This window comes from Artemia franciscana, chromosome 8 (assembly GCF_032884065.1).
Source record: "Artemia franciscana chromosome 8, ASM3288406v1, whole genome shotgun sequence".
NCBI lineage: Eukaryota > Metazoa > Arthropoda > Branchiopoda > Anostraca > Artemiidae > Artemia > Artemia franciscana.
The window spans coordinates 42,001,537-42,016,160 of NC_088870.1; the positions used below are offsets into that span (position 1 = coordinate 42,001,537).

Below are 14,624 nucleotides of genomic sequence, written 5' to 3' on the forward strand. Positions count from 1 at the left end.
GAAACGCAACAAAACTTGTGTTCTCCTTTCCTTGAGGGTGATCAGATTGGTTCTTCGAAAAAGGGAGATTTAAGGGACTTTACCCTCATTGAAAATAACTCTTAGACACCTTTTTTAGACTTCCTCTATTCCTTCTGATAATTCATTGGAGATACCAGGATGCCAAACAGGAAACGAAAGCTAAATTCGCAAACAATAGGATATTGGGTATTTAAATTTATTAAGGGATATAAGGAGGGGAAATGTGGTATTTGCCCGTTTTAAAGTACTATTAGCTTGGTGATCCCATTTAAAGTCACTTGAGATAGGAGCACCGAGTAATTTCGTAATACTAACAGACATTTTAGGGGATATTGGGCAGGTAAAAGAATGGGGAGTATTGAGAAAATTAATTGTTAATATTGTTGATTTTGAAGTATAGTAAAAGAAAGTAAAAAAAGAGAAGTGCGCCAAATAAAAAAGAAAAAAGACATGGCGATAAGCAATATAAACTCATTATAAAATTATACGAAATAAAGATTATTTTTTTTTAAATATATCTAAATAAAATAAAAAAGAGAGACATGGGTGGAAAATAAACAACATACATGGAACCAAACATCTTACGAAGGTGTAGGTTTCCTCTGAAGGTGTAGCTGTCTTTGGAAATCAGCAGATTGGTAATGTTTGAATTTCTACAGAAGAAAAGCACTGTCATAGTATTTGCTTATTTATTTTTATGGTTCATCAAGGCAACACTGACAAGAAAGGGCACTGCCCTGACAACTTTGTAATTTTGAAACAACCAATACAAAAATCTTGGCAAATTGCGATTTTGGATATGAATAAACCTAAGATGGGTTGATGGGGCGTAAAATATTTTATTTTGGTGCCCTTAGTAATTTAAGGCATTACATTTCGAAAAGAATTGCTTCGATCTCTTGTACAAACTTTAGCTAATAATCTGAATCACACACTCCTGAACAATTCTATGTAAAAAATTGCTATGAAGATTCTAAGCAATTCATTAAAAAGTATTAGAGACTAAACCAGAGGAAAATTTCAGCTAAGCAAAGTTGGGAAGGTAAAACTACATTTCGCTGAAATTGATGGTAAAATTTAGGGACAGACTTCTCCAGAAGTCTGGCTCTAGTTCTCCAGGCCCAGGTCATTCATTCTGTCCTGGGCCAGAATCTTTCAGATAAGCCAGATTCTTTTTTTTTTGCAGCAATGACAGAGATAATTTTTGATTTATTATATTAACCCTTTTAGGTAAAATAGCCTTCGTTAATTGATTATCCCTATAATATGTTATAGTTTCTAATTTTCATGTTTCCTTAATAGTATAATCTGTTTTCTTCAAACTGTTATACAGTTAATTTTAAAATCAAGATCTAGTGCAATGGGATAGTCTTAGGATGCAAATTTGACTGACCGGGCATCAAACACTGACCGCCACGATAAATGTGATTCAATCCTACTGTTTAGGGCTATAATGAAAGAAATGTTAAGATGACTAGGCCACATTTAACGAATGAAGGGTGATAGATTGTCAATTATTGTGCTTTTTGCCCTCTATCAGGCGCCAAAGGAACAACAGGTTGTCCCAGAACGGGCTAGGAAGAAGTCGCGAGGAAGGATTTAAAGAGAATCGGAAGTCCAGGGGGCGGGGGTGAAGAATAAAGCTTTGAATAGATTAGAGTGGAAGAGTGTGCGTAAGTGTGTTGGTGTCAGGCTCTCCTTCTTCGGAGAGCCAATATAGTTACCCTTAAGGAGAGGAGAGTCAAAATTTCCTTGCGTTTCGTTGACAATGCCCTTCCTAACACAACCCCTCTTTTCCCTAGTCAATATTCACCACTTCGACACCAACTCCCGCGACCTGCTTAAAAAAATACCCCTCCTTACCCCAACAAAAGTTTCCACTGAAAGATATAGAAAAACTTTCATTCCTTACATAGTTAACATATTCAATCATTGAATCTTTTCAACCCCCCCCCCCTTACTCCATTTTTACATTATAATTTTAATGTTTAATTTTGCAAATTTGTAGCTTTCTGTCTTTTGTTGCATAACCATTTTTTTTTATTAATTTATTCCCGTTTTAATTTTACAAGTTCTTTTTTTCATTTTGACATTTTGCTGAGTCGGCACTGACCTTTTAATTTCTGAGTTTTAATTGTTTTTGACATTTTTACGTATTCAATATTGACTATTTCATAATTTTTTCTTTGTTTTGTTTTTCCTTTTGTTTACTGACGTGAAAGTACGAATTCAGCCCATTTGGTGTTGTGATAGCCGTTTTGAGCAATAAATCTTATCTTGAGCTGAATTGAGTATTTAGTAGTAGTAGTAGTAATTCTAGAACTGATTTTGATTATTCAAACACCAATGCTTGATTCAACGAATCTTTCAAATAATCTAATATCCTTTTTTTTCTCTAAGTTTTTACGCAAAATAAAAAGTCGATTAGAAATTTCTCCTTATTGAACTGAAGTGCCAATCTTATTTCAAGGTTCTTTTTTTGGTAGATATTATTACGTTTGGTTTCAAATAAGTCTTTTGGACCCACGACCATTACTTTCGTAAAAACTTCAAGGATGAAACTACAAAAATACTCAGTAGTCAGAACTTCTGAATAAGCAAAACATGTGTTCAATTTACCCAAAGAATTTTTGAACTGTGTCACTATTTTTCGGACAAATAAAACACAAATCATTTACAAATTTTCTGCTTTAGGACCGTCCTGAACGAATAAAAATTAAACTCTAGTTAGACATTGTCATTAAGAACTTAATTAGTAGCGTATTCCCAATCCCCAAATTTTTCAGGCATTCTCCGCATTTTCAAAAAAGAATATTGAGGTCCCCAAAAATAAACGTTCGCAACTACATAAATATTAATAACCGATTTTCATTAACATTAGTCTCTGGTGAGATTTCGCAGAACCTACTTCGCTTTCCAGGAAATCCAGGCAAACCTTGTCAGTTTGGCGAAGGAAGATGTACGGGCGATCAGGAGCAGTAACTGATGAAAATGTAAGCAGGGGGAGGGGGCAAAGATTAAAATTAAAAAATGAAAATACCAAAATGAGAGTATTTTACAAAATCTAGGGGATTGGGAGCAACTATAATGCCCCTTCCCTCCGATTTGTCTCCCTACAGGCTACAGATTACATAGCCAAAATATTCACGATACATTAGTTTGTCTCCCACCGTCTTAGCTGAAAGTCCTTTTTTTATTTTTATTTTTGTTCTTACACAACAGAAAAGCAGTGTGATTTTTGCAGTGAAATAAGATCAATTAAACACTGTGAAATGGCCTAGACAAGGTGATGATTCTAAGCCAAAATATTACGATGTATAACACTGTTACTCTTCCCCCACATCATCTACATTGCACCCTTCTGGAAGATTCTTACAAATGCTGATAATTCGTAATCCGCTCCACATTCTTCCTTTTCGCAAAATACTTACAGAGATTTTGGATATGCAACTCAAAATTCATCAATAGTTCATATTGAAGATCCTACTATAGCCGCTGCTAAGCTTATGGAGAAACACACTCAAGACATAAAGACACGTTTGGAGTTGACTTCTTCACCTCTAGTTACGTTGTCATATATGTGAGGTTTATTGAGGTTTGAGGTTGTCATATGTGTGAGGTATAGTGAGGTTTTGCTTTTTTTCTATCTGTAGTGCTCTGTCATTTTCTTTTTGAACGAAGACGGGTTTCTAGTAATAAACAATAGTAATAATAATACAGGGGTGAAAAATAAAAAAACCTATAAGAAAAGAACGAAAAACTACAAAGAGTAAACAACGACTAGGATAATTTTCAGCCAGTGAATAAAGAAGACAAAGAAGATATTTCCGCAAAAACATCGGCTAAGCCGTCCTCATTGCAAAACAAAGAAGAAAAAAGTGATATAAAAGAGGATGTGTATATAAAAGAACATGAGTGTTTATAGCCAGTGTGACATCAAAACGTGTTTAAACATTAAATTAGTCTACCACAAAAACATTTGAACAAAAAAAAGTGCACTAAACTTACCTAAACGATTTTACAAATAAAGACAAATGAGGTGAACGTCCAATCGTTTATTGGAGTTAATAAATACAAAATTAGTGAACGGACAAACAAAGGTAAAAAATATCATCCAAATTGATATTATTCTAATAAGTGTCAAAACGATTTAAAGCTTTTTGCGACTCATTACACTTTAAAATGATTACTTATGTACATATCACAGAATTAAGCATAGTAAAATACTTGTTCAAACAAAAAAAATAAACTTTTTATAGCTCTGTTATTTACAGGTTCCAAACTTTAGTCCTAATTTTGGTGCTGAATAGCTAATGTTAACATAATCAGCAGAATAAAGAAGAATGTTAACAGAGGAGCCAGAAATTCAACTAAAAGAAAAAAAATCCAAAAGATATGATTCGTGGATCTATGCATATATTTTAAAAACTAAAACACTGACCTAGCCAAATTATTTAACAGTTTCAAAAAAGTTTGTCTTAAACAATTTAAAAACAGAAGACCCATACAAATTTAAGAAAATCTTAATTTCATACACAGGGTCTAATTGATGTCCAGGATTTTAATAAAGAAAAATTATGGCTGATTTAAGTATTTCTAGTTCTGCGGGATAACGCTACCCTATCAATGGCATTAGTAGTTTTTAATTCCTATTAAAGGCGACAAAGGATCCTCTTTTATCAATTTCCTATACTCTGACAACCAGCTTGAACAATTTTGTAAGTCTTAAATATACAAACAGAACTAGAATACAATGTATAGGGCTACGTTTTGCAAGTATTCAAACACTAAAATAAAAAGATAGAAAAATTCAAAGGTAGATTTACAAAGAGAGAAATTTAGCAAGGGTACTTAAGATACAGACAAGGATAGGAAAGAATAAAGAGGAAGCTATTTATATATATATATATATATATATATATATATATATATATATATATATATATATATATATATATATATATATATATATATATATATATATATATATATATATATATATATATATATAGACGACTTATTATAGCAGAAACCCGTCCAGGCCAGTGGCATTGTTCAAAGAAAATTTAGGGGGAGGGGGGAATAAATATTCTTCAAAATCAAGGGTTGAAGGGTCAGAATATACAGCGTAGGGGGTGTGTATCTCTCAATTATATATATATATATATATATATATATATATATATATATATATATATATATATATATATATATATATATATATATATATATATATATATATATATATATATATATATATATATATGTAAACGAATAATTGCGTGTTGATTAACGCAAAATCAGGAGAAAAATATTCCTCCAGATGTAGGGCAAAACGCAAGAAATATATAACATCCCATAACACCCCCATTAACCCGACTGACCCAGGTTCAGCATAGCAGCACAAAATTGGGTCAATTTATTGGCTATATTGGCATTGAGTGACATATTGATCTTGCTCCCAGGTTTGAGTAAAAGTTTCTACAGTTTCCAGACTGGAATAATAATACGTATTTGGTCCTTCAAAAGGAGTTATGATACTCAACATAGTATTTTCAGGAGAGTAGAAACACCAGACACTACTTTTTTGTTCTTGGAATACTAATAGCTACCAATTTTTCTTCCAATGAAGGTTTTTTAATTTATTCAAAATATGTTGGATTGATTTCTATAGCAGAAGCTGCAATATACCATTATTTCCGCACATTAGAAAAGGATATGTAACCAATGCTTTTATTACTCCCGAACTTCCCGGAATATTAACTTCCGTGTATTGACGAATAACTATTCCTCGAGATAAGAAATTATGATTAATATATTTTTTTTTTATTACCAGTGATAATGTAATGATTTAAATTTATAATAAATTGAAAGGAACTGAGAGATCTCAGAGAAATGTTAAAGGAAACACCCCACGAAAGTCAAGTGTTCTTACTGAAAATCATACCATCAGATTCTCAGAGAATCCTATTGTAGAAGTTTCAAGCTCCTATCTGCAAAAATTTAGAGCGCTGCATTTTTTTTTGCTAGAAGATTTTTTTTTTTTGCAGGAAGGAACCGTAGAAAGAAACTCACCGTTATGGAGTTATTATATATTTGCACTAGGGGGGGGGGGTAAAGCATAGCATATATTAAATACAAAAATTAGTTAACGTATGTTAATATATGCTATGCTTTACCCCCACCCCCCTGATGTACAAATATATAGCCCAAATTTGTTTCTAAACTATTACAGATTCGCGATTTCAAATATCCGATCAATGAAACCGGAAATGATTGCAATTCTATATGTGTAAATACAGGATATTTGGGCCAGAATAACTCCATAACGGTGAGTTTGCGGTAGTTTTGCAAGAGAGAAAAGATGTTCCAAAAGTCAAAATACATCTATTAACAATAGTTTTTTCATTCAATAGTAAGTGATAGTGGGAGCACTATCTTTATGGTGGTAATTAATTAAGACTCAATTAACAAATCAATTAAAACCTCTAAATATCATGAGAATCCCCTAAGATATGCTAAAATAAGTAAGACCAATTGACTGACACTGCAAATTTAAGATGGTGGACTATAAATCTCAATTAGACAAAAAGGTGGACTATAAATCTCAATTAGACAAAAAATGTCACAAAAGAGCTTTCGAATTAATACAGAAGAAAAGTGAATGAAATAATATCAGGGAAATTTGTTTCAAGCTCTGCGAAAATATACATCTATATTTCTTTTAACTATTGAAAAATAATCTTAAAGAGTATGAGGGTTTTACATATATTGTTTTACCATAACACAAATCAAATGGACTTCAGTTTTGGGTGAATTTTATTCCCAGCCCCATTCCCCTAAGTGACATCCTATAATATAATTCATATTTGATAGTCAATAGCAATAATAATAGATGGTTGGTTTCAATGAGTCAAATTCTAAAATCCTTTATATTGCTGGTTATTTAAAAAATATGAGGGATAATGAACATTTCAGGCTGTGTGTAAGAGTAGAAAGTAACCCCAAGTCTTATCATATCGAAAAAAATCAAAAGTTCATTCTGGTTCCATAAATAAAAAAAACTAATGAGCAATGGAATTTTGCTGCATAACGCACCCTTTAGTCAATATTTATGTAAATATATATATATATATATATATATATATATATATATATATATATATATATATATATATATATATATATATATACGCACTTTCTTGGTTTGTCTTCCATAGATACGTGGTGAAGCACTGGCAGAATGCCAACTAATCACGTGTAAACTAGTAAACAAACACGTGACTGTAAACAATCACGTGTAAACTTAGACATATCTATAAATAAGTCCTTTATAACTGAAGTTCAATTAATTCATCACCAGAAAGGTTTGAGTGTGAACGTTACTTTCACGTCATTGTCTTGACAATTCAACGCTTTCAAGTTAATTCATTTATTTGCTTCGGAACGCATGGATTCAATTTTAGCACAAATTTTCAGCGCAGGCCCTAGTTTCATATTCATGGCAGACATCAAATGATCAGCTTTGAGCAGCATTAGTGCCTGACCATCGATCTCCTGAACTAGAAACTCGTCAGCATATTCATCACAACCAGGTAAGTTCCGAACAAACTCGGCAACGTCACGAGCCTAAAAACAAATATAACAAAAAACATTAGAAAAAAGACCCCTTGAAGATTGTTGTGCATCGTTCTGATGATTACGCATGATCATTACAAACAAGTAATTAAAAAGACCACACAGGTAATTAAAAAAAGAAACTTATGAAGGTTTTAATACAGGTTATGTATCGTCGTGATAGTTGTACATACTCATCACAACCAGGTAATTAAAAAGGAACAAACAAGGTTATGAAAAAGTACTCAACACGCCATTAAAAAAATACATTGAAGATCATTGTGAAAGTTGTGTGTTATTGAGCAGGTTGTGCATTATTGTGAAAAATTATACATATTTATCACAAACAGGTCATTAAAATGACCACAACAGGTTATTAAAAAAGAAATCTTTGAAGACTTTGTCTAGGTTGTACCTCGTTGTGATGGTTATGCATACTAATCACAACCAGGCAATTAAAAAAGAACACACCAGGTTATTAAAAAGGAAATTTTGAAGGTTGGTGTGCAGGTCGTGCATCATTGAAATCGTTATTCATATTCACCACAACCACGTAATAAAAAAATAAATAAAACACACCAGGTTATTAAAAATACACCTTTTAAGATTGCTGTGACGGTTGTATATTTTTTTGCAGGTTGTGTATTATAGTAAAAAATTATGCATAAGCATCACATCCAGGTAGTTAAAGACCCCACCAGGTTATTACAAAAGAAATCTGATGATTAGTGTGCATCGTTCTGGTGGTTATGCACACTCATCGCAACCAGGTACTTAAAAAAGAGCACACCAGGTTACAAGAAAACAATCCTTTGAAGATCATTGTGAATTTCATGTATCGTTGGACAATTTGTGTATTATTGCGTATATTATGCATTTTCATCCCAACCAGGTACTTAAAAAAGGAATCTTTGGAGATTGTTGCGAAGGTTTTGCATTGTTGTAACTTGTAAAGACATTTATTATAGCCAGGTAAGGTTTGAAATAGCTCGGTGACATCGCAACCCTAATCAGAAGTAGAATAAAAAGAATCACAAAATAAAACACCTCTTTGAACGACAAAAGCAAACAACAATAGAACAGTTAAATGCTGTCTAGGTCCAGAAGCTGACCATTTGCTGACAATCTTAAGTCAACCAAGAACTGCTCATAGGCCTTCAAGTTAGAACATAGAATTGAATATACAAATATCTTTGGTATTATTCGCAGACAGGCTTTAAACAGTTTTGGCGTCTGCCTTGATAGGCTCAGACAATTAAGGCTTTTACAGCTAAGACTAACAGGTAGTAGTAGACGAAGCTTTTTGTGGGCAAGACCGGATTTAAAGCTTTGATGCTTCTAGGCCCAAGCGTTTTTGCCCCTCCGTTTTTGTGAAATCCCGGAAAATTTGGGGATAGTAGAAGCACTGAACAGAACGCAGCTGATGAACCAAAAGTAATAAGAAAGAGGTAATACAGAACTCTTAGCTGCCATTCTTGGGAGACATCTGACATATTATAAGTGGCCACGGAATTGTGTTGTTTAAATATCACTTTTCTGTGAATAGGCAGTACAGCAGCGGAGTACACCTGGCACTTTGACGATAAATCACATTAGTTTAGTTTTGTTAAGAAATAAAATTACCCAGTAATAATTTAATGTGCCCCCTAGCTTTGTGCACTCCTACACTCAGGCCTATTGGTAAATCTGGGCCTGGCCGTGGATGCCCGTCATTTTGCTGCACGTAGACTCGACAGTTTTGACAGATCAAGTCCCAGATCGTGAAACGTTTGAATTTTTAGATATGTTCTGGTGTTAAAGGCATAAAAGGGATCAAATTGAGCCCAGTTTTTATTTCTAATTGTTTTCAACCGCGTTTTGACAGAAATTTGCGAAAATTCCTAATTTGCTGATGACTTAACTGTCAACACTAAGACTAATATGTCCGACAAGGGAACATACTGACTTAAAGAGAACTTTCAACGAATTAAAAGCTGAGCTGAGACAGGTGAAACTGAAGGATGCTGAGAATAATAGCTTATATGACTCTTTCGCCTAAGGTTCCACAGCCACAGTTGCTTTAATTTCTTCCTATCAACAAAGAAACAGTTTAAATACTTGGAATACTTTGGGACGAAGATTTAAGATAGAATACACACGTTGACTATCCGGCTAAAGAAGGCACTCCACTTTCACACTCTTTCCTCATTTTATGGGTTTACAGTGGAAAGAGACTAATCAATTTTTTCTTTTCGTCATTCTTCTCGTAATTTTTCTTTATTCGTAGAAGTTATGCCGTTTTTAGGAGCATTATTGACGGGCATAGCTAGGCATTTCTGGTGGGGGATCTATGGATGGAAGAGAATTAAATCTTATGTCAGAATTCAGTTTTATGCTCACTTTGGAGGATTTTTCAAGGAGGGAAATAATTTTATACGGGACAATATTCAACCTTGTCCCATAGTTATGCCCATAGCTTTATTCTTTGTCATATTAAAGTACGCACGGAACTTCAGTCGCGGAACTTTAAAGAATTGAATGACTAGATGCAATGAGTATTAGCCGAAGATAATTCAATTTCAAACAGGCTCTGAATGTCAGATATTCAATAAACTTCTAATTCTTTTCAATAATTGGAAAACAAAACATAAAACTGCCTCGCAAAAAAAACAAAAATTAAACAGGACAAAATTCAACCTTATCCCATAGTTATGCCCATGGCTTTATTCTTAGTTTTTCAGGCATATTAAAGTACGCACGGAACTTCAGTCGCGGAACTTTAAAGAACTGAATGACTAGATGCAACGAATATTAGACGAAGATAATTCAATTTCAGACAGGCTTTGAATGTCAAATATTCAATAAACTTCAAATTCTTTTCAAGAATTGAAAAAAAAACATAAAACTGCGTCGCACTCTAGATTTTAAGATTAAAATTTTACCCCTCTCCTAAGACAATTTACATAAAAGGCCACCACTTATCGAGTAACTGGATTTAGAAAAGAAACTGTATTTACCGATTGTTCTTCTTTACGGTTTAAATTAACTTTCTTTTATAACTTTTTGTTTTCTGTCTAAGTTATTAAGCTAACAGTGACGAATCTTAGTCTAACTATACGCCATACCTTTTAAATCGCTAAAAAGAATAATTTGTTCCTTTTTTAGTCACGCCAGAGCTAGCCGAGCCTAGCCCATCAAACTTAGTCCAAAGTAACGGAACACATAGAAGACAAATCTAGAAGCAATTTCAATTACTTTGACTCCAAAGCTGTTTAAGCTGATCAATACGTAAAATTTTAACCTCGAAAAGACTAGATTGGTGTCAAACCTAGGCATTTAATATACTTCAAGGGGGTGGGGCAAAAACAAGCAAATTACCTACAAATCTTACAGCGGTAAATAAATGGGGTATCATAAAAAGATTGCCGAAGTCCAAATCCCTCCTCCCTTATTATGCACGCTCCTACCCAGGGGTCTTGATCTCGTAAAAACAAAGTGAAAGAAGCATGTCACATTACGACTTAACTTATTCTATCTGTATTGAAATAACCGGACTTCTTAATTTAATCAGCATGTAAGTGAACAGTTTTAGTGAGTGTAGCATCAGTGCCGCAGAAATATGGTTGATTAAGAGTCTATATGAATTCTATATAGATATGATTCAACATAAATTAATTTCCACGATCGTATCCAAAAGAATCGAGTTATTTTCAATTATGAAACGAAATAATTCTCTCACTGAAACTCGAAATTAAATGTCTATAAACATTATATGGAAAAAGTAAAATTACGAAAAACTCAACGATCTAATAACGATGGGTGAAATTGTGCCCTTTTGATCAAGGCTGATCTCCAAAACCCCTTTCCTCTTGACATTTTCCAAATACGCGCGCAAAATACAGACAATCGAGAATTTTTCTCCTAATAGTTTTTAATTCATATTATGTCAATAATAAAGAGACAAAAAATTCTCTTCTATTCAATCTTTATTTTTTATGCTCAGGCATCAACAGTTTTCCGAATGTAATTAATAAGGACTAAATATTTTTTATCCAGAAACGAGTCCAAATGTCATTTCAAAAATAGAGTGGGAGCGATGGGGGAATGTTTCTCGATTTAAAAAAAATTATGATACGAAAAAAATATTTTTGTAAGTCTAAGGGGGAAGGGGCTTCTTTTTATTCAATGGGAATATAATAAAATACTTTCTTTCAAAATATAAGAAAGACAAATTCCCCCTTCCCTCCCAAGTCCCTAATTATCACGCCTGTAAGTTTCAAATATCCCCAGAAACGTGTCCAGATGTGGCGATTCAAAAGATAGAGGGTGGGGAGGGGCAGAATGTTTCTCGATAAAAAAAAATAAAGATACGAAAAAAGTATTTTTCAAAATATGGGGAGGTTTTATTATTTAATGAAAATACCAAAAAGCTTCTTTTTCAAAATCTAAGGGGGACATTTCCCCCTTCTACACCCCCCCCCAATTGTTACACCTGAAAATGTCATATATTCCTTAGATCTTGCAACCCTCTGCGCGTTTTTGTATAGTTCTTGGTGTTCTCGAAGTAGGGTCGGGGTTACGCCAGAGTATGGTAAAACAGCTTACCGTCCACTTGGAGGGGTCGTTCTTCACAACAGGGGGAGAGATCCTTGCCTCTACCACCTGTATATTCTGCTGTGCTGCTAACATAACCAGCTCTGCATCCAGATCTTTATCTGACATCTCTTCTGAAGACTTTAGTGGAGACCCACCTGGCACTGACAACACTGGTGGGTGTACTGAGGTAGTTGGTGACGGCATTGGACTCTTAAAAGAAAGGTGCAACATTAACAAAGATTTAACCTTAACATTCAAAATCATCCGATTCAAACTTAAATGAGATAATGCTCATCAAGTGAAGTTTGAATACAAGCAAAGACGCTTGTTGCTCCAGTACACATAAAATCAAATGGATATTGAATTTTTTCAGAGGGGTGAACTTAAAAGCTTTAAGGACCGGACACACGAAACTTTTTTCGGCACTGATTTCAGCAGCTCAGTGGGCAAATGATAGCAGCACAAAAACAGCACATTAGTTTGGCAACATTAGTCAACTACATTAGTTTGAGGGATCTCCTATGCGGTAACATTCTGTTATTGCAAGACTAATAAAAGATGGACTTTTGGTGGAAAAAAGCTGGAAAATCTTTGGTCACAGACTTTGTAGGAATTTACAGACTTCTTTATTTTGATTATCGTATTTCCAAAGTCTCTCTTTTAAGGCTAGTCATTTCTAAGGGTTTTTTCTCTTTCTCTATAAAAATATTATTGCAAAAATATCATTTTTTTTTTAGAATCTAGTATCAGAAATACATTATTCAACCTTTTCAACCCGCACGTTATTTGACCCAGTTTGGTTGAATTTATATACAACTTTTGTCACCAAAAAAGGATGAGGGATTGCCAAAGATTGTGCTTTTTGGCCACACATCTGGGGGGCCATTAGAAAAACAAGTATTCCGAAATTGGGTGGAAAGAGGTCAAAAGGAGGGATTTAAGTTATAAGAAAATTAGAATTCCATGGAAGTTGGCGAAGAGTGAAGCTCTTTAAGTGAATGGAGAGGGGAAGGAGCTTGCACAGCTATACTAGCATCAAGCGGCTTAGTGCTACAACTAGTTGAAGTATCAATGGTTTTTGAAGAAAATCATGTTTTTTGTTGTCCAAGCCTTTTTTTCAATTTCGCATCAGGAATTCACCAACAACATTTCACAAAAGCGGAAATGAGTTGAAGGTTCTGTTTTCATGCAAAAAAAACTAAGCCGAATGTAAATTTTTTAAACAAAATTCGGCTGGAAGAATGCGCCGATTTGAAGAACTCATACATCTAAAACCGTCAAAATGGATCAAATAGACTCTATCCGACAACACTGTTCAAGATACCTTTAGAGGAAATGAATGTCATTCAAAAGTGAAGTAACCTAAATAAAATGTATACTAATGAATATTATCGCATATTAACTGCAAATCCATACCGTAAAGTATATTAATGAAAAGTCAAATGCAAAGACGATTAAATCTGAATTGATAAGAAGTAGAACTAGCATAAAATTTGGGTACTCTATTATGAAAGCAGACTTAATTTTGGGCGCATAGCCTATTATGAGGTTCAAATAATGACTCAATCTATCTATTATGGAACAAAAGAAATAAATTCAGCCGACTTTACAGCACAAATACAGAAAAAAACTCGCACCATAAAATAACAATAAAGAATAATAATAAATACTAAATAACAAATAATATATAAAATATAATAAATAATGAATAATATATATATATATATATATATATATATATATATATATATATATATATATATATATAAACAAAAAAGAAAGACAGAAGGAGAAGGAAGACTGTTTTCCTACTTTAGTAATTAATATAGATAAGTATTTGAACCGGTTTAACCCCAAATCTGGGACTAAAGATAGCTGAGATGGTCCTTCATTCGCTCTAATAGAACTAAAAGTGAACTTTAAAAGCAATTCCGAAAGGCACTACCTTCATAGAGCAAATAAAACTCAATTACACTGGTTTTGATTAATGTTACACAATTAGAAGGTCATTGTCTTGAGCAACCCTCAAAAGGAAAGAAGCGTCTTCGTCTACATTCCCGTTGGCAAAAGAGCTATGCCCAATCCTCAAATTAAACCAAATTTCTTCCAGAAACTCAACTCCCCTTCGACTCAACCTCCTTCATTTGCAAGTATTCTGTAAATGTCCCTAACCATCGTCAACGAAGATGCAAAAAACTTCGCAATCAGCCTCCTCAGCATTTTTACTCTGCCAGTTTAAAATCTCCCCTTCTTCACTCCTCATTTTTTGTTTTGGGATCGAAGTTGTTTTTTTGCAAGGGGATTGAGTTGAAACTTATCAGCCTCCTCGGCATTTTTACCATGTCGATTTAAAATCTTCTTTATCATTTTTACTCTCCTCCTCCACTCCTTGTTTTTTTTTTGGGGGGGGG

General features: G+C 33.6%; 1 protein-coding gene and 1 long non-coding RNA gene across 4 annotated transcripts in view; one reads left to right on the top strand and one right to left on the bottom strand.

The window, feature by feature from the left end:
- Nucleotides 1-6,472: 6,472 nt before the first annotated feature.
- On the top strand, nucleotides 6,473-6,682 carry LOC136030446 (uncharacterized). The gene is made up of 2 exons (XR_010618276.1): nucleotides 6,473-6,584; nucleotides 6,615-6,682. It is a non-coding gene; the product is annotated as an uncharacterized LOC136030446 (long non-coding RNA).
- A 755-nt stretch (nucleotides 6,683-7,437) lies between these two features.
- The window catches only part of LOC136030445 (polyhomeotic-like protein 3), a 154,051-nt gene continuing 146,864 nt past the window's right edge, over nucleotides 7,438-14,624 (bottom strand). For all 3 annotated transcript variants that reach the window (XM_065709429.1, XM_065709428.1, XM_065709431.1), the window contains 2 exons: nucleotides 12,223-12,423; nucleotides 7,438-7,650 (listed from right to left, as the gene is read on the bottom strand). In XM_065709429.1, coding sequence (XP_065565501.1) covers nucleotides 7,450-7,650; nucleotides 12,223-12,423 — 402 coding nt within the window. In that variant the 3' untranslated portion in view covers nucleotides 7,438-7,449. The remainder of the gene's footprint in view (nucleotides 7,651-12,222; nucleotides 12,424-14,624) is intronic.